The sequence below is a fragment of the Elgaria multicarinata genome, chromosome 11 (assembly GCF_023053635.1).
Source record: "Elgaria multicarinata webbii isolate HBS135686 ecotype San Diego chromosome 11, rElgMul1.1.pri, whole genome shotgun sequence".
In the NCBI taxonomy this organism is placed as follows: Eukaryota; Metazoa; Chordata; class Lepidosauria; order Squamata; family Anguidae; genus Elgaria; species Elgaria multicarinata.
Genome location: NC_086181.1, coordinates 38,152,544 through 38,174,096, shown reverse-complemented (window position 1 = coordinate 38,174,096; position 21,553 = coordinate 38,152,544). Strand labels below are relative to the sequence as shown.

General features: G+C 40.5%; 1 protein-coding gene across 1 annotated transcript; it reads left to right on the top strand.

The window, feature by feature from the left end:
* Positions 1 to 1,228: 1,228 nt before the first annotated feature.
* LOC134405770 (vomeronasal type-2 receptor 26-like) lies at positions 1,229 to 13,139 on the top strand. The gene is made up of 6 exons (XM_063137025.1): positions 1,229 to 1,431; positions 3,945 to 4,122; positions 7,606 to 8,442; positions 9,062 to 9,286; positions 10,475 to 10,601; positions 12,238 to 13,139. Exons 1-6 carry the CDS (start codon positions 1,229 to 1,231, stop codon positions 13,137 to 13,139), a joined length of 2,472 nt encoding a protein of 823 aa, XP_062993095.1.
* The last annotated feature ends 8,414 nt before the right edge of the window (positions 13,140 to 21,553 follow it).

The following is a 21,553-nucleotide window of genomic DNA, read 5'->3' as shown; positions in this document are numbered from 1 at the left end:
GCAGTCATGCAGAGTTTTGAATTGTGTTGTCATCAGTATGCTAATATTACGAAGCTCTACTTCTTCTCATCTTCAGTGACACTGTGGATGTGCTGAACCAGTGTCTGGTTGTGACAATGGGCTGGATGGGGTTAATAAACTGAAACTCAATCCAAACAAGACTGAGATGCTGTTAGTGGGTGGTTCTTCTGTCTGGATGGACAGTATTCAGCCTATTCTGGAGGAGGTTACACTAAGGGTATGTCATTTCTGTGTTTCCTGGGGTGGTACAAAACTCAGGGTTTGTGGCACAAAGCAGCACAAAACTAGCACAAAACATTTGCACTGGTTTTGAGTGGATCCAAGAAAGTGAATTCCCCCCCCCCATTCACCAGACCACACCAAAGGTATGTAGTTTTCACACTTCAGGATGCAGCACAAAACTCGGGGTTTGCAGCACATAATGGCACAAAACAAGCCCTCATTTTTGGCACCAGTTTGGAGTAGATCTGAGAATGTGAATCTTTTCCCATTCACGAGACCACACCTAAGGATATGTAATTTCTGGGCTTCATGGGGTGGCACAAAACTCGGGGTTTGTGGCACAAAATGGCACAAAACTAGCACAAAACTTTGGCATATGTTTGGAAAATATTTTAAATTGCGGGGTTCTTAGTTAACAGAGCCATAATACAACAGCACTGATTGGAATGAAATTGAAGCATATAATAAAAGCAACATAAGAAACAAAGGGATGGAAAGAAATTTAGATTTGGGGAGAAAATCACTGTGGGAGAAGCTAAAACTGATAGAATCATTCAACTAGACCAGAGCCTTGAATATTTAGCTCCTAAAAGACTGGATTTGAATACCTGGAGAAGACTTCTGCTAAGATGTGGTCAACATGCTATATTCTGAAAAGTTTGAGAGAAAGTGTAACTCCAAGTAGATAATTATATCTCCGCTATAATTATCAAATAACCATAATAATTCTACTTCTTAAGCTCCCTAAGTAATTTCAGTAACCACTGTGGAAATTACAAAATAAGAGGGGGAAATGCTATTAATAACCTGTGTGCCTTCTGTACCTGGGGGTCAGAGGCTTGTAGAGCCTCATCAGTCCAATTCCTGACACTGATCAGCCAAGTGAGCAGCCATTCCAGGCTTTCAAATGTCAATGTTGGAAATGGCAAATGGGAGCAAAGAAGGAAGATTATCTTGGAAGACAGTCATATTTCTGGTGGTGGCGATGGCAGTATTGGTGCTACTGCCTCAGGTGCTGTGCAAAGTCCCTAGTGCTAAATGCACCATTAGTGAGCCTCTTCCCATTCTTCACAAGTACTATCAACCAGGAGACTTCATCACTGGTGGCATTATTTCTCTGATCTACATGTTTTCTGCTCCAATTACCTTTGAAAAGCAGCCCTCTCAGGAACTCTTTGAAGACCTTGTGTGAGTAGTTGATAGTTTTAATCATATAATGCATCTGTCCAGATAATATTCTCAGACAATTTGCCCCAAGTGGTTTTTGCTTCACTTGTCTGGAAAATATCTGACACTATACCTCCATCATCATCATCATCATCATCATCATCATCATCATCATCATCTCTTTTCTCGTTCATGGGAAGTTTCCTAGATGGACATGACAGCCTTTCCCAGGTCTTGCTGTCTTTTACTGATTCTGGAATTTCCTGACTATTGAACATATTTTAAGTTTGACTCCTCTCTAGAAGTTGGTGTGGATGTATTTCGGTGGACCCAGTTTCTGAAGGGTTTCTGTAAGGTTTTTTGATGTGATGCCGGTAACTGACATGACTAATAAGATAATTGTGACCTTTTCTGTTTGCCATAGTTCTTTAACTTCAATAGTCAGTGGTGTATATTATTCTCTCTTTTCCTCTTCCTTTTCTACAATTTTTGTCATTCAGCATTGCTGTGTCAATGAGGTGGGTTTTATTTTTTTTGGTCTATAACTGTTATGTCTAGTTGATTGCAAAGCATTGTCTTGCCCATATGAATTGTTCTGTCCTAGTATATTTTATGTTCTCCATTTCCCAAAATTGTTTGAGGTGAGTGTGTATAGTATGGTGTAGATCATTTGATGAGGTTGAATTGATGGTCAGTTGTTGGTGAATTATTTTTGCAGGTTTATTGTATCTGTCGATATAGTCCATTTCTGCCAGAATTTTATATCCTTCTGTTACGTGGTCTAATGTTTCTTGGAACTGATGACACAACAGATCTGCAGAATAAGAACTTTCTTCACTGTTTCAAACATAAAAATAATTGTGCAATTAGGGATGGGTGAGAATTCCATTTCATTGCAGGTTGATTACTTTTCCAAATTCAGGACATAAATAATAAAAAAATTAAATGAATGCAGGAGAAACTGAAATTGACAGATTTGTCAATTCAGGCCCAGGACATCATGTGTTTTGCTCTTAAATGTCTGGGTTTGAATCACTGTGCTTTCAAACTAAAATTGCTGCCTCATTTTTCTCCTGGCAAGTTCCTCTTCTTTAAGAGCTATCTGTCTAATAGGTACATCATGGTCCTCTTCACTCTGGGAATAGCTGAATTTACTTTTTTTTTTGCTGGTGCAGATGGGTGATAGTTTAATTTCAGTTTGTTTCTGAGAAGAATGAACTGAAATTCATGAAGTTTTCCATATTCAGCAAAGAAAGAACTTTAGATTTAAAATATATAAAGGCATGAGAATATGAATTTGGGAGAAATTGTTCCTGGGTGCATCTATTCTTCCGGTGTTTGGCTTCAAGTTATTTGCAACACCTCCTGTATTGAGAAAGGTACGATATGGATTGTCTTTATTTTCACACACATTTCTTTTTTAAGGCTAGAGTTATGTGTTTATTTTATTAATCCCAGATGTGTGGGTCGGTGGGTGTTTTACACCTGAACAGAGCTAAACACAGGCTGTGCATAAAATGGAGATAAGATGTCAATAAGATTGGGATTCCAACAGATTCCTCTTTTGCTGCAAATAGTGCAACCCCCTGAGTCACATATGGGTTGGTTGAATGTAATAAATAACTCAGTTTTTCCTTAACACCCCTGTATTTTACTTTCTTTAAAACAGGCTCTAAATGACCTTTTTTATGTCGACAGTCAAATACATAATGTACTATGTCCTCTGGCACTGGCTCACCACAAACACACAACCTGTCTTCTGCCATGGAATCTCCCCCATTTCATAATAGTATCTATTTGTTTAAATCTTAAACTTATAAGAGCTTTCCAGTGTTCCATTTTCATGGGTACTGATAGATATTTCTCAAATTTGTGCAGATGTTTAGTGCTAGCTAACCATTCCTCTGTTTTTAAGAATGTGAGCACTGTTATATCATTTTGCGCTCCTACATCCAACACTTTTTGTTTGAAAATATTTCTGTTAGCTGTCAGTGTTGGATTGAGTGTCTGGTGAGAAAATCCAAAGTTTGGAAGGAGTTTAAAAAGTTTCTTAAGCCAAAAGTGCCTTGCACAGTGGACTTTTGTTTTGTTCCTCCAGACAAATCTTTGAGAGTCTTTCTTCAGTTAAGTTATTTATTCTACACCAGTAATTTACCATCCTTGCATATATCAACCCAAGACTGTGAGTTTGGAGCATAGTTTTGAAAGTTGTTGGTTGTGGGTTTGAGTGTGCTACCTAGTATTTCTCAAATGCACTTCCAGGTAGCTTTGTCAATATTTCTGCACAGTTAGTAAAACATATATTTATAAAATATATTATCTGTCTACTCTGAGTATTATGATGTCTGGACCCAACACTTCAGAGTATGTCATATTCTAAAGCCAATGTTCCATGACACGTCATGACACTTTCATTGTAGGATATTGACTCACAACTACCAATACATCCTGGCCTTGGTATTTGCAGTAAAGGAGATTAATGAAAATCCTCAGATCTTGCCCAACGTCAGTTTGGGCTTCAACATCTATAATAGCCTTTTCCTTGCGAGCTGGACTTTCCTTGCCTCAATGGAACTTCTCTCCACACGGAACAAATTCATCCCTAACTACAAATGTGACATCCACAACGTTCTTGTAGGACTCATTGGGGGACCGAACTCTGAAGTCTGCCTCCACATGGCAACCACACTGGGCATCTACAAGATTCCACAGGTACATGTTATGAACAGAGCAAGGGGAGTTCAACAAACCACACCTCCCTTCCCTCTGAAATGCTGTCATGTGGTTTGAAGATAGAAAGTGGCAAGTCTCATTATAGGTCTTTATGGGGTGTTGCTAATGAAGCACTAACAAAGTAGTTTTTTAAAAAAGTTCATGTCCATGTATGATAGGTGATAGAGATATTGTTGTCATACACATGTTAGATGGCCTGTGAAAATGGTGAGATGCTGTCCATTCAGCAATTCTTGATCCATGTGAGGCACGAAACTAGTCTTACCACTCAATAAACCAAACAAAGGCCCCCCCCCCAAAAAAAATCTTTCAATTTAACATGTAGTGTTAATGATTTTCCATGTTCACTCAAGATCTGAAATATTGGTAAATAATCATTTGGACAATATGCAAATGTCATGGTATAGTAATGATCCACTGCATACCCAAACTGGTAACAGTGACCTGGTTCACACACAATACACTACTGTGGGTTAATTGACCCATGATTTGCCAGGCATTAGTGGGAGCAAGTGAGCATGCCACCTCCAGCACACTCCTCACATCCACTTTTAATCTACAACCTGTGATTGGCCACTTCAAAGGTTTTTGAGTATGACATGCTTTCTCCACTGTGGCACCCCGGCTGTGGAATGAGCTCCCCAGAGAGGTCCACCTGGCGCCTACACTGTACTCCTTTCATCGCCAGCTGAAGACCTTTTTTATTCTCTCAGTATTCTAACACTTAATTTTAACTTAAATTTAAATTTTACTGTTCTAACTCTGTATTTTAATCTTATATCAATTTCTGCTGTGTGGTTTTATCCTGGTTGTGCTTTTTATACTGTATTTTGTAATTGTGTTTTTAAACTGTTGGTTGTTTTATTATGGTTTTATTTTTTGTGAACTGCCCAGAGAGCTTTGGCTATTGGGTGGTATAAAAATAAATAAATAAATAAATAAATAGAGATGTGAAACCAGAGCACTGAATTATTTAGAGGCTAAACAACCCAATAGTAACCCTATGGCAAACCATGGGTTAAACACTGGATTGTTTTGCCCCTGAATAACCCAGTGCTCTGGTTCATACAGCATGCTCAACAAGTTGTGCTCCAGCCCATTATAAGTTGTTGATTAAAAGCAGAAGCATGTGGAGGGCAGTGTATTCCCTCACTCCAGTTCATGCCCAGAAAATTGCAAACATGGAAGCGCTCTCTGAAGATCTTGCACAAAAGAGACCATGGGCCAATTCAGAAGACACCTTAAACCATGGCTTTAACCACAGTGGTTAAGCCAGAAAGCCAGGCCATGTTCAGAAGACACCTTAAACCATGGTTTTAACCATGGTTAATAAGTCTTTTTGCTTTATTCACCATGGATAAAGCCATGGTTTAAGGTGTCTTCTGAACACAGCTCAGCTTTCTTGCTTACCCACTGTGCTTAAAAGCCATGGTTTAAGGTGTCTTCTGAATGGAGCCCTTATGAATTCTGTGTGGGGTTAGAGAAGCTGCTTCCTCATTAGCTCCTTCCCTCATCTTCTGTTGTAGCTCTGACTCTGAACATGAGGATTTTTCATACTGGTGATCAACAACTGATCAGAAAGAGGGCACATAATGTGATGACACATGAGGCTATGCCCCACTCAAAATATAGCTCCCAAGATTCATCTTGATCAAGATTCATTGTGTGTTTGCAAAACAACAACATATACATGGTACAAGATTTCATAATAAAAGTGAATTCTCCTATGAGGTTACATGGGAGAACTTTTTGTTTGGTTACTTTCTGATTAAATAACAAATTCAATCAGAGTAAGTTTGCCAATCACTAGTTAGAAGTAGCCAACTGGCAACCAATACCATTATTTATTTATTTATTTATTTATTTATTACATTTCTATATCACCCAATAGCTGAAGCTCTCTGGGAGGTTCACAAAAATTAAAACCATTCAAGGTATAAAACAACAGTATAAAACCATAATATAAAATACAATATAAAAGCTCAACCAGATAAAAACAGCAGCAAGGCAAAATTACAAATTTAAAACACCAAGTTGAAATTTATTTATAGACTGTTAAAATGCTGGGAGAATAAAAAGGTCTTCACCTGGCGTCTAAAAGCATATAATGTAGGTGCCAAGCGAACCTCCTTAGGGAGCTCATTCCACACCTGGGGTGCCACAGCAGAGAAGGCCCTCCTCCTGGTAGCCACCTGCCTCACTTCCTTTGGCAGGGGCTCATGGAGAACATAGAACATAGAACAGTAGACTGGAGGGGATCCTGAAGCTCATCTAGTCAACCCCCTGCCTGTTGTAGGATAAGCTACAAGTTAAGCATTCTTCTTCACTCCCCCTTCCCCCCCATAAAAAAAAACAAAAAAACTTTTTGGTTAGTTTTGTAATCCTGAAACAAAAGCCCTGCATGTAATGTAAACTGCCCAGAGAGCTTCAGCTATGGGATGGTATATAAATATAATAAATAATATAATCCTATAGATGTCTAAGCAGTAGGATCCATTGAATTTGTTGTAGCTTATTCCTGGGTAAATGGGTACAGTATTGCAGCCTCAACTGGCTGAAGTGAAAGAGGAGGCCCCATGGCTCAGTGGTAGATCATCTGATTGAATTCAGAAGGTCTCTGTTTCAAACCCGGCATCTCCAGGGCAGCTGTCAGTCAGTGTTGACAATACTGAGCTAGATGGACCAAAGGACTGACTCAGTATGTAGCAGCTTCCTGTATTCCTATGTTCCTGATGCTTTCAGATGTGTTACTTGTGGCAAGGGGTTTGGACTAGTTGACCTTCAAGGTCCATTCCAACTTTTTTCATTCTATGAGGGTGGATGGTATTGCTTGCCAGTTGGATCCATGTAACATGGAATGGTAGCTGCAGTTGCTTGATAGCTTCAGTTGCACAGATTTCCTGAGTCAATTCCTTTGAACGGACACATCTAGGAGCATCATCAGATGAGCATTTTATAGCCCACTCATTACTGGACACTCATGATTTTTTTCAGGTCCTTTTAATGACACCATCCACCTTCTGCATGACTCCTGCTCCTTCTGGTTATGCTCCCATTAAAAAGAAAAGAAAAAAGACCCCAGAAAATCAGATTTTTTTTCTCCTACAGTGAAATGTGCAAATATTTCCTGCTGTGTGCAGGAAAACCAGTCTGATAAAAATGTCTGTTGAATGGGCCACATGGTCTTTGTTTACTTCCTCTTTCTTCAGCATCTGAAGAAAGAGGAAGCTGTTCATCCCTATTGTGGTTAAGCTTTACCTAAGCACAGAGTAGGATTCCATTCCATGTACTATTAGGCAGTGAGAATACTCCAGAAACTCTTGCTGCAGATGCCAAGATGTCCTAGTAATTTTTAAGGGTTAACAAAATTCAAATTAAAGATGAAGAGTTAAAACTGTGCCATTGGGCAACCTTTTCAGCAAGTATGTCTCTTTTCTCTTCTCATTATACTTTTTGCTTAAGCTCATATATGGCTCTGTTCCAGTGATGAATGACAAAACTCAAGCCACTTTCTCCCACCGGATGTTCCCAGATGGGATCGAACAGAATATGGGGATTGTTAAGTTCCTGCTGCATTTCAGATGGTTCTGGATAGGGATTCTTCTACATGATGACAATGGAGAAATGTTTGTACGGAATGTGCTTCCCAGATTTTCACAGCATGGGATCTGTTTTGAATTCTTAGAAAGGATCCCCAAAATATCTTTTTCAGGTAGCATTGCTAAAACGGTGGAAGAGTGGTTTGAAACATCCAATGTTGTCACGGGATGCACTGCCAATGCTTTGCTAATTCATGGTGAAATTCAGACCTTCAGTGTTTTAAGAATGCTGTTCCACCTCTCTAAATTTGATGGTATACCCATCAAGAGCAAAGTTTGGATTATGACAGCTGAGATGGATTTCACTTCAACTGGGTTTCAAAGAACTTGGGATATGCATTTCGTCCATGGTGCTATAGCCTTTGCAATTGAGTCAAAGGAGGTTCGAGGATTCCAGGAATTTCTTCAGTTAAGAAATCCTGCCCATGAAAAAGAAGATGGATTCATAAAGAGCTTTTGGGAGGAGGCATTTAACTGTTCATTAGACAAGGAAAACGGGGGAGCCTGCACTGGGGAGGAGAAACTGGAGACTCTTCCTGGGTCTGTTTTTGATATGAGCATGAGTGGCCACAGTTACAGCATCTACAATGCAGTCTATGCTGTGGCCCATGCGTTGCACACCATGTATTCATTGAAATCAAAACGGAGAGTAAAGATGGAAGGCGTGAGACAAACTCTTATGTACACAGAGCCATGGCAGGTATGTCTTATGGCTGGAAGTTCTCACTAAGACAGGGGTGTGTAGTAGGATCTAATTGCTCTGCCAGTCATGATGACAATAGGCACACATAGGAGCCACCTGACTTGGATGGCTTATCCCAATGTCATCTGAGTCCTTTCTACAATATGTGCTGAGAAAGTCATGGTCTTCTCTCAGCTTGGACTTTTGAGTTATAGTGCTCCAACTTTGGAAATACTCCTTTGGGGGAGGATCACCTGGTGCTGAGTCAACTTACTTTTCAGCACCAGGTGACACCCCCTCTTTTTATTGCCACTCTGTCTTAATGTTGAGGAGGATGAGGAGGGTTTCCTTTTCTTTCTTTCTTTCTTTCTTTCTTTCTTTCTTTCTTTCTTTCTTTTGTAATTGACTCTGAGAATTTCAACTAAAAGCTTAATTACTGTCAGACAATATACAGCTTTGAAGGATGCAAAATACAACTGTTTACCTGGGAGTAAGCGCAGTTGAACTCCTTGAGACTTATGTATTCATGGACATGGATGGGACTGTGTTATAAATGGTCTCTTAATCATCATTCTGAAGTGTGAAGGTTTACCATACAGGATATATTATAATATTATTTCCTTTCATCTCCATTTAGCTCCACCAGTTTCTGAGAAGTACCTCATTCAAGAACCGTGCTGGTGAAAATGTCTCCTTTGATGAGAATGGGGAAATAATACCTGGATTTGACATCATCAACTGGGTGACATTCCCAAACCAGTCCTTTCTGAAAGTCAAAGTTGGAAGGGTAGACCCGAAGCCTTTCTCATCCAAAGTGTTCATTAATGAGGATGCCATTGTATGGCCCAGCAGATTCAAGCAGGTAGGGAATGTACACATTCCAAGTCTTTCCCTCAGTGTTCCAAAGGTGGTACCGTGTTGAGACATTAAATAACACCAGCTATTCAGGCTGGTGCTGGTTGAGTTTAATCAACATATGTGAGAGGAATCCTAAAAAAACAGCCCAGTAGTTCTTCCCTCCTATTGCTGTCCCTGACACCCTCCAAGAGTTGGATGAATAACCTATTATGCAGGGGGCACTAGCTGTGCATGTAGACTTCCTCCAAGTTGTAGAACCCTACTTTTCCAGGGTTGTACAGGGTTGTTGTGGGCACCCAACTGAGTACAGGAGTCCAACAGACTCCCTAACATCCACACACCCCAGATGCAGTTCAGAGCCCGTGATGCATTCATAGGACAATGCAGCCTGATGAGCACTGATCAGCCATCTGCTCTCATCCAAAGCCAATGTTTGTGCAACAACGGCTCTGGAAATTACCTATTTTCCCCATCATGTAAATGGCAGCTGTAAAAGCCCCATTTATGCAACAGGGAAAATGCCTAGTTCCCAAATCCTCCATCATTGCACTAAATGGTGGCTCGAGACAAGAGTGGACAGGCTGGCGATGTCATTGGACACTTGACAAGCCTCAATAGAAGCTCGCATCAATGCAAACATGGGCAGATGGTGGTGGCGGAGGGATGAGTGTCTGATGAATCGGATGTGGGTGAGTATAAAAATTTAATAAATAAATAATAAATAAATAAATAAATAAGCTATCTGAGCTGGGTGGTGGAGGTACTGCAGTGTAGCCATTCCGTGCCAACTTGGAAGGCCAGTTCCAAGAGGGCCTTTTTCAGTGGTGGCACTCCAGTGGTAGAATGCCCTCCCTATATATACACACTTAGCTCCTACATTGTGGTCTTTATGTCACCTGTTGAATCCCTTTTACCCCACAGGCTTTTTAGTCTTGTTTTAGGCCTTCAGTTGTTTTTTTAATGTGTTACTTTGTTTTAATATCTTTTCCGTGCCAGTGGTTCTTACTCTGGTTTTATTTTGTTTTAATCTTTTAAGGGTTTATATTACATGTTCATCATGCTCTATTTTATTCTTCTGTGTACCATCCAGGGAGCTTTGGGTATTGGGCAGTATAAAAATGTAATAAATAAATATATCTGAAAATATTTCCTTCTGAATATTAATGGAACTGGTTCTTTCATTCATGCACAGGAAAGACCTCTCTCCATGTGCAATGACAACTGTCATTTTGGTTATAGTAAGACCAGGAGAGAAGGGGAGCCATTTTGTTGCTATGATTGTCTTCCATGCCCTAAAGGGAAGATATCAAACCAGACGGGTAAGTTGCATTTAATGAATGAAACAATAAAATGGTTACTTGTTGTCAGGGATAGATCAAGATCATGATGGGCCTGGTGGGTAGCCATCTGTAGCAGGTCTTAGAGCGTAGGATAGTTTAGATTCCTGGATTGAATTTTAGAGACAGCAGTCTGACTTTGGACCAGGAATCCTGCCCCACCCCCTTTCAGTTAGTTTGGAGAGAACCATGCTGTCTGTCTTTCAAGGTTGCAAAAGCATGTCACTCAGGGAGTGCTTAGCATTTTTCTCTGAGGTCCAAAATTCTGAGATGCTCCTGATGTATCCCAGTGTATGTAAAATCATGTGTTCATACAATATGTATTTAATCTTAACACAAATTTATACACTTAAAATTTAAACAGAATGGTCCGTATGCAACAAACAAACGCATGTCACTAAGGGAATGTTCTACTCTGTTGGTCAAAAACCTGGTAAGGGTTTGTTCCCCCCCCCCCAGTGTAGAGAAGTCCTTAGAGAGCAATCCTACGGCCCCTAGAGAGGATCAGGGGATAGTTTGGAATCCGAAATAGTTTGGAATCCTGAAACCAGATTTAGAGACAGCAGTCTGACTTTGGACCCTGTAATCCGAGCTTCTTGGCCCACCCTGTTGCAGTTGCCTTTGGGAGAACCATGCTGGCTTCCTATATGAGCTCACAAATGCATGTCACTTACTGTTGTTCTTGAGGTCCAAAATTCTGAGATGCGCCTACTGTTTCCCAGTGTATTACAACTGCATGAGAAGCTTATAAATGTGCATTTCAGAATTTGCCATAGCAGTACTCAAACAAATATTTATAATATTTAGCATTGATTACCTCTGGCGGGTAGCCATCTGGTGGGTAGCCATCTGTAGCAGGTCCTAGGGCATAGGATAGTTTGGATTCCTGGATTGAATTTTAGAGACTTTAGAGAATTTTACTCACTGAAGTTTGTGGGTCCTTTTCATGATGTCACCATCCTCTGACCTCCTGTGCCTCTCCCCACCCCCCACTACATCGTCCTCAAAGGGCTGTTGCATTTAAGGGATAACAAAATATTCCTGTAATGTTGTATCACTATTTACTAGCTGCATAAATGGAACATTGGGAATTTTTGCACAATGGAAACTGCAAAAAAAGGGGGTAGGGAGGAATGGGGGAGGCATGTTTATTGTTCCCTTATTAATCTTTTTACTCAGCAAGTAGAAAACCCAGTAAGAGTCTACGGGGTTTTTCCACTTTAATGTAGTAAAGTGATCACTATCCTATGACCCCCTAGAGAGGATAAGGAATGGGGCATAGGTTAATTTGGATTCCTGGATCCAACTTTAGAGACAACAGTCTGACTTTGAACCAAGGAATCCTGTCCCATCCCCTTGCAGTTAGTTTGGAGAAAACCATGCTGGCTGCCTTTCAAGGTTGCAAAAGCATGTCACTAAAGGAGTGCTTAGCATTGTTCTTGAAGGTCCAAACTTCTGAGATGCTCCTGGCATTTCCCAGTGAATTACAACTGTATGAGAAGCTTTTAAAAGTGCATTTCAGAATTTACCCTAGCAGTCCTCCAACAAAGTGTTATAATATTGAGCACTGATGACCTCTTAGGCTTCCATATACTGTAAGCTATGTTTTCTTTTTCAGACATGGATGACTGTTTTCAGTGCCCAGAAGATCAGTTTCCAAATAATGTCCAGGATTTATGCATTCCAAAATATATAGTGTTTTTGTCTTATGGAGAGCCTTTGGGTATCACTTTTGCCATTGTTGCTCTTTCCATTTCGTTCATCACAGCTTTGGTGCTTGGGATCTTCATTAAGTACCAGGACACTCCTATAGTGAAAGCAAACAACCGGAACCTCACCTACACGCTCCTCCTCTCCCTCCTCCTCTCCTTCCTTTGTACCTTCCTATTCATTGGCCAACCTGAGAAGATGACATGTCTCCTTCGACAAATTGCTTTTGGCATCATCTTCTCAGTGGCGGTTTCTTCTGTTTTGGCTAAAACTACAATTGTGGTTCTAGCTTTCATGGCTACCAAGCCAGGATCCAGGATGAGGAAATGGGTGGGCAAACAACTGTCCAATGCCATTGTTTTTTCCAGCTCACTTATTCAAGTCATTATTTGCATTGTGTGGCTAGGAACCTCTCCCCCATTCCCAGATCTTGACATGCACTCAATGACAGAAGAAATTCTACTGGAATGTAATGAAGGCTCCACTCTCATGTTTTACTGTGTCTTGGGGTTTCTATTTTTCCTGGCTATCATTAGCTTTACTGTGGCTTTCCTAGCCAGGAAGTTACCTGACAGTTTTAATGAAGCCAAGTATATCACCTTCAGCATGTTGGTCTTTTGCAGTGTTTGGTTCTCTTTTGTTCCAACCTATTTGAGCACCAAGGGGAAATTCATGGTGGCTGTGGAGATCTTCTCCATGTTATCCTCCAGTGTTGGGTTGCTGGTCTGCATCTTTTGCCCCAAGTGCTATGTGATTTTGCTGAGGCCTGATTTGAACAATAAGCATCAGCTAATGAAAGGAACAAAGTAAAGAATATGATTCTATCACATAATTTCTATTTAATGTGTTCATCATCACTACATCCCTTTGCAAGCATTAAACATCAAAACAAAGTTGTTGCATTATTTTTGATTAAATGCAATTATGTCTAACTAAAATTGATAGTAATATAGTGTCCATGGATGTCTTCCCCCATCTTAACAGTGTTTTATTCAGCTTTCCCCACCTCAAATTTCATGTGGTGAGGCCTAAGATCCAATGTAGGCAGCTACTAAGATGAAAACATTAAATAATCTGAAATCCTTTAGTTTGCCTGTGGATAATGTAAGCCATTGTCAAGTCCCATTGCTACTTCATCACATTGATTTCATTTTCATCTAATCATTTGCACCAAGGTGTTTTAAATTATAATAATATTATTCCAGCTAAAACATTGTACTTCCATTCATGTTCATAAAAGGAGCTAATTTTAGCAAAGGCTGAAAATTTTATGATATCAATTTGTAGGTACTGGAATGGGCCATAGACCCCAGATTTAGCTCTAAATATGTGTCTTAGGCATGATCTAAAAAGCTTCACATAAATAACGCAATTTTGACACACTCTTTCTGCTTTTCTTTCTTTCTCCTTTCTTTTTTGGCTGAAGAGAGAGGGCAAATTCTTCCAATAAATAATAAATAACCTTCATGTTAATATGTTCTTGAATATAACACGTCAAAGAACAAAACAAAGAAGTATCACAGTGTATCATGCAGACAATATACTAATTAAAGTAAGAACAATTGTAATATCCATGGTCTATGAAGGGAAGTCACTTGATATTCACTTGATCACTTCACCCTTCGTCATTACGGATCAACCCAAGAGTATGAGTTCATGGAAATATAATGGTATGATACATCCATGTGGGAACAAATGATGTCGCCAAGCAGAGCTATGAAGAAATCATTTCAGACTTTGAAGTTCTGGGAAGGAAACTGAAGAACTTTGGGGCCCAGGTAGTTTTCTCATCCATCCTCCCGGTTCTTGGAAGAGGATTAGAAAGGGAAAGAAAAATACTCCGGATGAACGACTGGCTTCGAAGGTGGTGCCGTCGTGAGAGCTTTGGATTCTGGGACCACGGGCTACGCTACTTGGAACATGGACTGCTGGCAAGGGATGGGTTGCACCTCACAAGGGCTGGAAAGAATGAGTTCGGCCACAGCATGAAGAACTTCATCAGGAGGGCTTTAAACTGAATCTTACGGGGGTGGGAGACGTAAATTTTGAGGCAACAATGGATGAAGGCCAATGCACCACAGTACAGAGAACAGCTCCAACAGTGTCCCAAAATAGTGTCTGCAACAAGGTAGGAACAAAGCCAGACTATAAAACACATGGTCTTTGATGTCTATATACTAATGCCCAGAGCATAGGAAACAAACAGAATGAACTTGAACTCTTATTACATGAAGGCAAATACGACTTGATAGGTATAACTGAAACTTGGTGGGATGACTCCCATGACTGGAATATAGCAATTGAAGGATATAACTTGTTCAAAAAGAACAGAAGAAATAGAAAGGGAGGTGGAGTTGCACTATATGTTAAAAATACCTATCCCTGCACAGAAATACAGGCGGATGAGATTGGGAGCCCCGTCGAGAGCGTCTGGATTAAAATAAATGGGGCTAGGAATAAAAAGAATATGATAATCGGAGTCTACTACCGACCACCCAATCAAGGAGAAGACGAGGACGAAACTTTTGAGAAACAAATTACCAGTGTTTCAAGGAAGTGTGATGTAGTAGTGATGGGGGACTTCAATTACCCTGATATCTGTTGGGAGACCATTACTGCCAAAAGCGGCCCTTCCAAGAAATTCCTGTCATGTATGGGTGATAACTTTCTCCTACAGAAAGTGGTGGAAGGAACTAGAGGATCGGCAATCCTTGACTTGTTATTGACCAATAGGGATGACTTAGTGGATAAAGTGGCAGTTACGGGAACTCTGGGGGAAAGTGACCACGTCATACTTGAATTCTTGATTATGAAGGAGACAAAAGTCGAGCGTAGCCATACATGTACTCTGGATTTTAGGAAAGCTGATTTTAATAAACTCAGAACTATAATAAGTAAGGTCCCGTGGCAAGGGAGCCTAAAGAGAAAAGGAGTGCAGGATGGGTGGGAGTATCTAAAAAATGAAATTTTAAAGGCACAGTTACAAACAATTCCAACAAGGAGAAAAGATAGAAGACAACAGAGGAAACCAATGTGGCTCCACAAAAAGCTTATTGATGAACTGAAAACAAAAAGGGATACATATAGGAAGTGGAAGGAAGGCCAGGCTACAAAAGAAGAGTACAGACAAGTGGCGCAGAAGTGCCGAAATGGCGTCAGGAAGGCTAAAGCTGTGAATGAGCTGAGATTAGCGAGGGATGCTAAAAGCAATAAAAAGGCTTTCTTCAGATACGTGAGTAGTAAAAGACAGAGGAAAGAAATGGTGGTTCAGCTGCTTAATGAGGATGGCAAATTGATAACAGATGACAAAGAAAAGGCTGAAGTGCTCAATTCCTACTTTGCCTCGGTCTTCTCCCAAAAGCGGGTCTATGACCCCCCTGGAAAAAGTGAAGCAGAAGTTGAGGGGGCAGGATTGCAGTTTGAGATTGATAAACAAATGGTCAAAGAACACCTAATTTCCTTGAATGAGTTCAAATCTCCAGGGCCCGATGAACTGCATCCAAGAGTAATGAAGGAGCTAGCGGAAGAACTCTCAGAACCTTTGTCTATTATCTTTGCAAAATCATGGAAGACGGGTGAGGTGCCGGATGACTGGAGGAGGGCTAACGTTGTCCCTATCTTCAAAAAGGGCAAAAAGGAGGAACCTGGGAACTACAGACCAGTCAGTCTGACATCCATCCCTGGGAAAATTCTGGAGCAGATTATAAAGAAGTCAATCTGTAAACACCTTGAAACCAATGCAGTGATTACTAGAAGCCAACATGGATTTGTCAGGAACAAATCCTGTCAGACTAATTTGATCTCATTTTTTGATAGGATAACCTCCCTTGTGGACTGTGGGAATGCTGTGGACGTCATATATCTTGACTTCAGCAAAGCTTTTGACAAAGTACCACATGACATTCTGATTAACAAACTAGCTAAAAGTGGGCTAGATGGAACAACTATTAGGTGGATCCACAGTTGGCTACAGAATCGGACTCAAAGAGTACTTATCAATGGAACCTTCTCAAACTGGGGAGAGGCAACGAGTGGGGTGCCGCAGGGCTCAGTCCTGGGCCCAGTGCTCTTCAACATTTTTATTAATGATTTGGACGAGGAGGTGCAGGGAACGCTGATCAAATTTGCAGATGACACCAAATTGGGTGGGATAGCTAATACCCTGGAAGACAGAAACAAACTTCAAAGTGATCTTGATAGGCGGAAGTGCTGGGCTGAAAACAACAGAATTAAATTTAATAGGGATAAATGCCAAGTTCTACATTTAGGGAATAGAAACCAAATGCACAGTTACAAGATGGGGGACACTTGGCTCAGCAATACTACAAACGAGAAAGATCTTGGAATTGTTGTAGATCACAAGCTGAATATGAGCCAACAGTGCGATATGGCTGCAAGAAAGGCAAATGCTATTTTGGGCTGCATTAATAGAAGTATAGCTTCCAAATCACGGGAGGTACTGGTTCCTCTCTATTCGGCCCTGGTTAGGCCTCATCTAGAGTATTGTGTCCAGTTCTGGGCTCCACAATTCAAGAAGGATGCAGACAAGCTGGAGCGTGTTCAGAAGAGGGCAACCAGGATGATCAGAGGTCTAGAAACAAAGCCCTATGAAGAGAGACTGAAAGAACTGGGCATGTTTAGCCTGGAGAAGAGAAGATTGAGGGGAGACATGATAGCACTCTTCAAATACTTAAAAGGTTGTCACACAGAGGAGGGCCAGGATCTCTTCTTGATCCTCCCAGAGTGCAGGACACGGAATAACGGGCTCAAGTTAAAGGAAGCCAGATTCCGGCTGGACATCAGGAAAAACTTCCTGACTGTTAGAGCAGTGCGACAATGGAATCAGCTACCTAGAGAGGTTGTGGGCTCTCCTACACTAGAGGCATTCAAGAGGCAGCTGGACAACCATCTGTCAGGGATGCTTTAGGGTGGATTCCTGCATTGAGCAGGGGGTTGGACTCGATGGCCTTGTAGGCCCCTTCCAACTCTGCTATTCTATGATTCTATGAATCTAAAAGAGGGATATAGAATGTTGATTTCTGCATTGTTGTAAACCGCCCAGAGAGCTTCGGCTGTGAAGCGGTATATAAATGTCATAAAATAAATAAATAAATAAATAAATTTTACTATGAATATGGTTGTCACATCCTATTGAACATCAATTTCCCTCTCAGACATGGACAACTGTTTTCATTACTCAGAAGAACATTATCCAAACCATGGCAAAAGTTTATGCATTCCAAATTATACAAGCTTCCTATCTTATGAAGAACCTTTGGGGGTCAGCTTGACCATGTTTGCTCTTTCCTTTTCCATCATCCCAGTTTCAGTAACTGGGATCTTCATAAAGCATAAAGACACTCCTATTCTAAAAGCCAACAACCAGAACATCACCTATACTCTTTTCATATCTTTCTTGCTCTGCTGCCTCTGTACTTTGCTTTTCATTGGCCAACCTGATGAGGTGACATATCTACTTTGACAAACTACTTTGGGCATCACCTACACCTCACCTACACTCTCCTCCTCACCTTCCTTTGTATCTTCCTATTCATTGGCTGACCTGAGAAGGTGACATGTCTACTATGACAAATTGCTTTTGGCATCATCGTCTCAGTAACAGTTTGTATTGGCCAAAACTACTATTGCAGTTGTAGCTTTCATGGCTACCAAGCCAGGATCTAGAACGAGGAAATGGATGGGGAATCGACTGGCCAACTCCATTGTACTTTCCTGTTCTCTATTTCAAGCCACTGTTTGTTCCATATTGGTGGCAACTTCTTCCCCATTCTCAGATTTTCACATGAATTCATTAACTGAAGATATTATACTGAAGTGCAATGAAGGTTCAACTATCATGTTTTAATAGCCTGGTTCAGACAACACACTAAACCATGATGCTTAACTACAAGATTGTTAATGGAATGCATTCCACTAACCATTTTGTGGTTAAGCAGCAAGTTGTCTGAACAGGGTCACTCTTTGGGGGGGCTTTATGGGCTTCCTGGTTATCGTTACCTTCACTGTGGATTTCCAAGCCAGGAATTTGCCAGATACTTTCAATGAAGCCAAGTTTGTCACCTTCACCTTATTGGTTTTTTGCATGAGCAGGTACTCACACATAGAATCCATCAGTTCTGATATGCCAACAGTGTTTTCCATAGCAGAGAAAACAGCATACCTGACACCAAGGTGAGGGCTAGCAGCAATTATACTCCAGTATAATTGCGTATTTCATGTGTGAAGGGGACTAAGGAGTCAGGTTTTTCTTACTTCAAGTGAGTGTTTGCATGACCTTCAAGACCTGTGCCATCAAGGGAGGAGGAATGCCTTCCCCATAGAAGAATCTATTACAATATATTTATATACACTGTGGGAAACAAAGAAGACAGGCACAATGATGTAAATATAAGCCAGGATACAAACAGGATGCAACTAGTTCTAACACCCATGGTCTCAATGTCTGTTTCTTAAACACCAGTGCACATGCACTGGTTCTCAGGAGAGTTTCACTCTGTGACATGGCATCTGTGTGAAATAATTTTCTCTGAATCTATGCTAGCCAGAGGGTGGTGGGAAGTGTTTCACAAGCATTTGGAGTTTACCTAAAGTGGCACATTGGCTCCTTGCCAGAGCGTTTCATATAGGAGAATAAGATGTTGCCATCACAGTGAAATATTGAGACTTTACCTCACCCAATGATATTGTTTAAAAAAGAAGTTAACTTGATGTGATTCAAATAAGGGATAAAGGGTGTAACTGAGAAGTGTTGAATCAGTGACCTGGGCCAAACATGATGTGGGAATCTGTGTAATAAACAGGGAGGGGACAAGATCCATCTAATTAACATTTTAATTGCCTAATTTGCACTGTTGAACAATGAAAACCAAAACTCAGTTGTCCTTCGCAATCTCATTTCTCCAAATTTTGCAAATCAGTTCTCGATTAAAAAAATGGGTATAAATAAGTGGGGAAAATCTGTTAGAAATATAATCTATTCCTAAATGTAAGTCCAGTACAAATTATGACAGCATATTATTGTTGTGCTCACTATGGTATCTTTGTGGCCAGACATGCCTTGTCTTCTAAATCTCACACAGCAGCTTAGCACTAGAAGGACGGACAGGTGAATAGGCAAAGATCTATGCCATGCCAAGATCTGATGAATTCCAGCTCTCATCCAGGTAGGTTTCAATACTGGTGGCAACCTTTAATGTTGGTTGGTTGTCCACCCAGTGAATATAGTACTCTCGGTTGTCATAGTTTCCAAATCTCTGCCTTTGTAATTCTATTGCATTTACATAAAAGTTGCAAATTTTAATCTACCCAGTTCTTAAACTGGGCACATATTTCAATATACAATGGATTATTATTATTATTATTATTATTATTATTATTATTATTATTATTCATAGAATAGCAGAGTTGGAAGGGGCCTATAAGGCCATCGAGTCCAACCCCCTGCTCAATGCAGAATCCACCCTAAAGCATCCCTGACAGATGGTTGTCCAGCTGCCTCTTGAAGGCCTCTAGTGTGGGAGAGCCCACAACCTCCCTACGTAACTGATTCCACCATCGCACTGCTCTAACAATCAGGAAGTTTTTCCTGATGTCCAGCTGGAATCTGGCTTCTTTTAACTTGAGTCCGTTATTCCATGTCCTGCACTCTGGGAGGATTGAGAAGAGATCCTGGCCCTCCTCTGTGTGACAACCTTTTAAGAGCTTCGGCTATTGGGCGGTATAAAAATGTAATAAATAAATAAATAAATAAATAAATAAATAAATAAATAAAGTATTTGAAGAGTGCTATCATGTCTCCCCTCAATCTTCTCTTCTCCAGGCTAAACATGCCTAGTTCTTTCATTCTCTCTTCATAGGGCTTTGTTTCCAGACCCCTGATCATCCTGGTTGCCCTCCTCTGAACACGCTCTGGCTTGTCTGCATCCTTCTTGAATAGTGGAGCCCAGAACTGGACGCAATACTCTAGATGAGGCCTAACCAGGGCCGAATAGAGAGGAACCATCTCCCTCTGGATCGAGGCGGGAAACAACACTAAATATTTTTATTTATTTTTTTGTATCTGGCTATTCTCATTAGACCACTCATGGATGTCTGATCATTAGTTGAAGCCTACTGATTAGCATTTTTACAGATTTTGTATCCCTTCTTCTTTACCATCATGTATTTTTATTACATCTTTGTACTTATATGTTGTAATGGTGGTCTGTTGACTGTAAATAAAGATTGATTGACTGATTGAGTTAAAAGAGCAAATCAAACCATATTAAAATAACAATCACAACATCTTAAAATTCTTAGGTTTAAAATTCATCTGGGATGGATGGGTGCTGCCACCATCACTACCAACTCTGCCTTTTACTGCTGCCTGATTGACTCCAGCTTCCCACAGGATCAGCCCCCCTAGGTACTGAGCAGCCATTGTCTCCACCTGTCCCCCTCCTGGGAAGGGGATATATAAGCTGGCTGGCTAGCTGATGGCAGGGAAATGGGGAAGGTTCTTGTCCCATCACAGGCAAGTGTGTATATGAATGTGTTGTATGTGCTATCCTAGGATAAGAGTGAAGGATAGCTGGTGTAGCTGAGATCCAACCATCCCTCTGGTGAGAGCTGAGGGGTAGGGGGGGGGCAATTGGCTAGGATGAGAGAGTGGCCATAGCTTGGATGTTGTTTTTAAATGGATGTCATCCTTGTATGTTGTCTGTTTTATGGTTTTAATTATTATTATTATTATTATTATTATTATTATTATTATTATTATTATTATTTATATAGCACCATCAATGTACATGGTGCTGTACAGAGTAAAACAGTAAATAGCAAGACCCTGCTGCATAGGCTTACATTCTAATAAAATCATAGTAAAGCAATAAGGAGGGGAAGAGAATGCAAACAGGCACTGGGTAGGGTAAACAGGCACAGGGTAGGGTAAAACTAACAGTATTAAGTCCAAACAACATCAGGTTTTAAAAGCTTTAGGAAAAAGAAAAGTTTTTAGCTGAGCTTTAAAAGCTGCGATTGAACTTGTGGATCTCAGCTGTTCTGGAAGAGCGTTCCAGGCGTAAGGGGCAGCAGAAGAAAATGGACGAAGCTGAGCAAGGGAAGTAGAGACCCTTGTTTAATGCTTCAATCTTTTGTAAACAGCTCAAAGAGCTTTAGCTATGAGGTGGTATAGAAATAATAATAATAATAATAATAATAATAAT

What these genes read in the sequence shown, in the direction of transcription:
- LOC134405770 (XM_063137025.1), top strand. Translation starts at nt 1,229, where the DNA reads ATGGCAGTATTGGTGCTACTGCCTCAGGTGCTGTGCAAAGTCCCTAGT. An exon ending in GCATCTACAAGATTCCACAG is followed by an intron (nt 4,123 to 7,605) that starts GTACATGTTATG and finishes TTTTTGCTTAAG; the next exon opens with CTCATATATGGCTCTGTTCC. An exon ending in GAAGATATCAAACCAGACGG is followed by an intron (nt 10,602 to 12,237) that starts GTAAGTTGCATT and finishes TTTCTTTTTCAG; the next exon opens with ACATGGATGACTGTTTTCAG.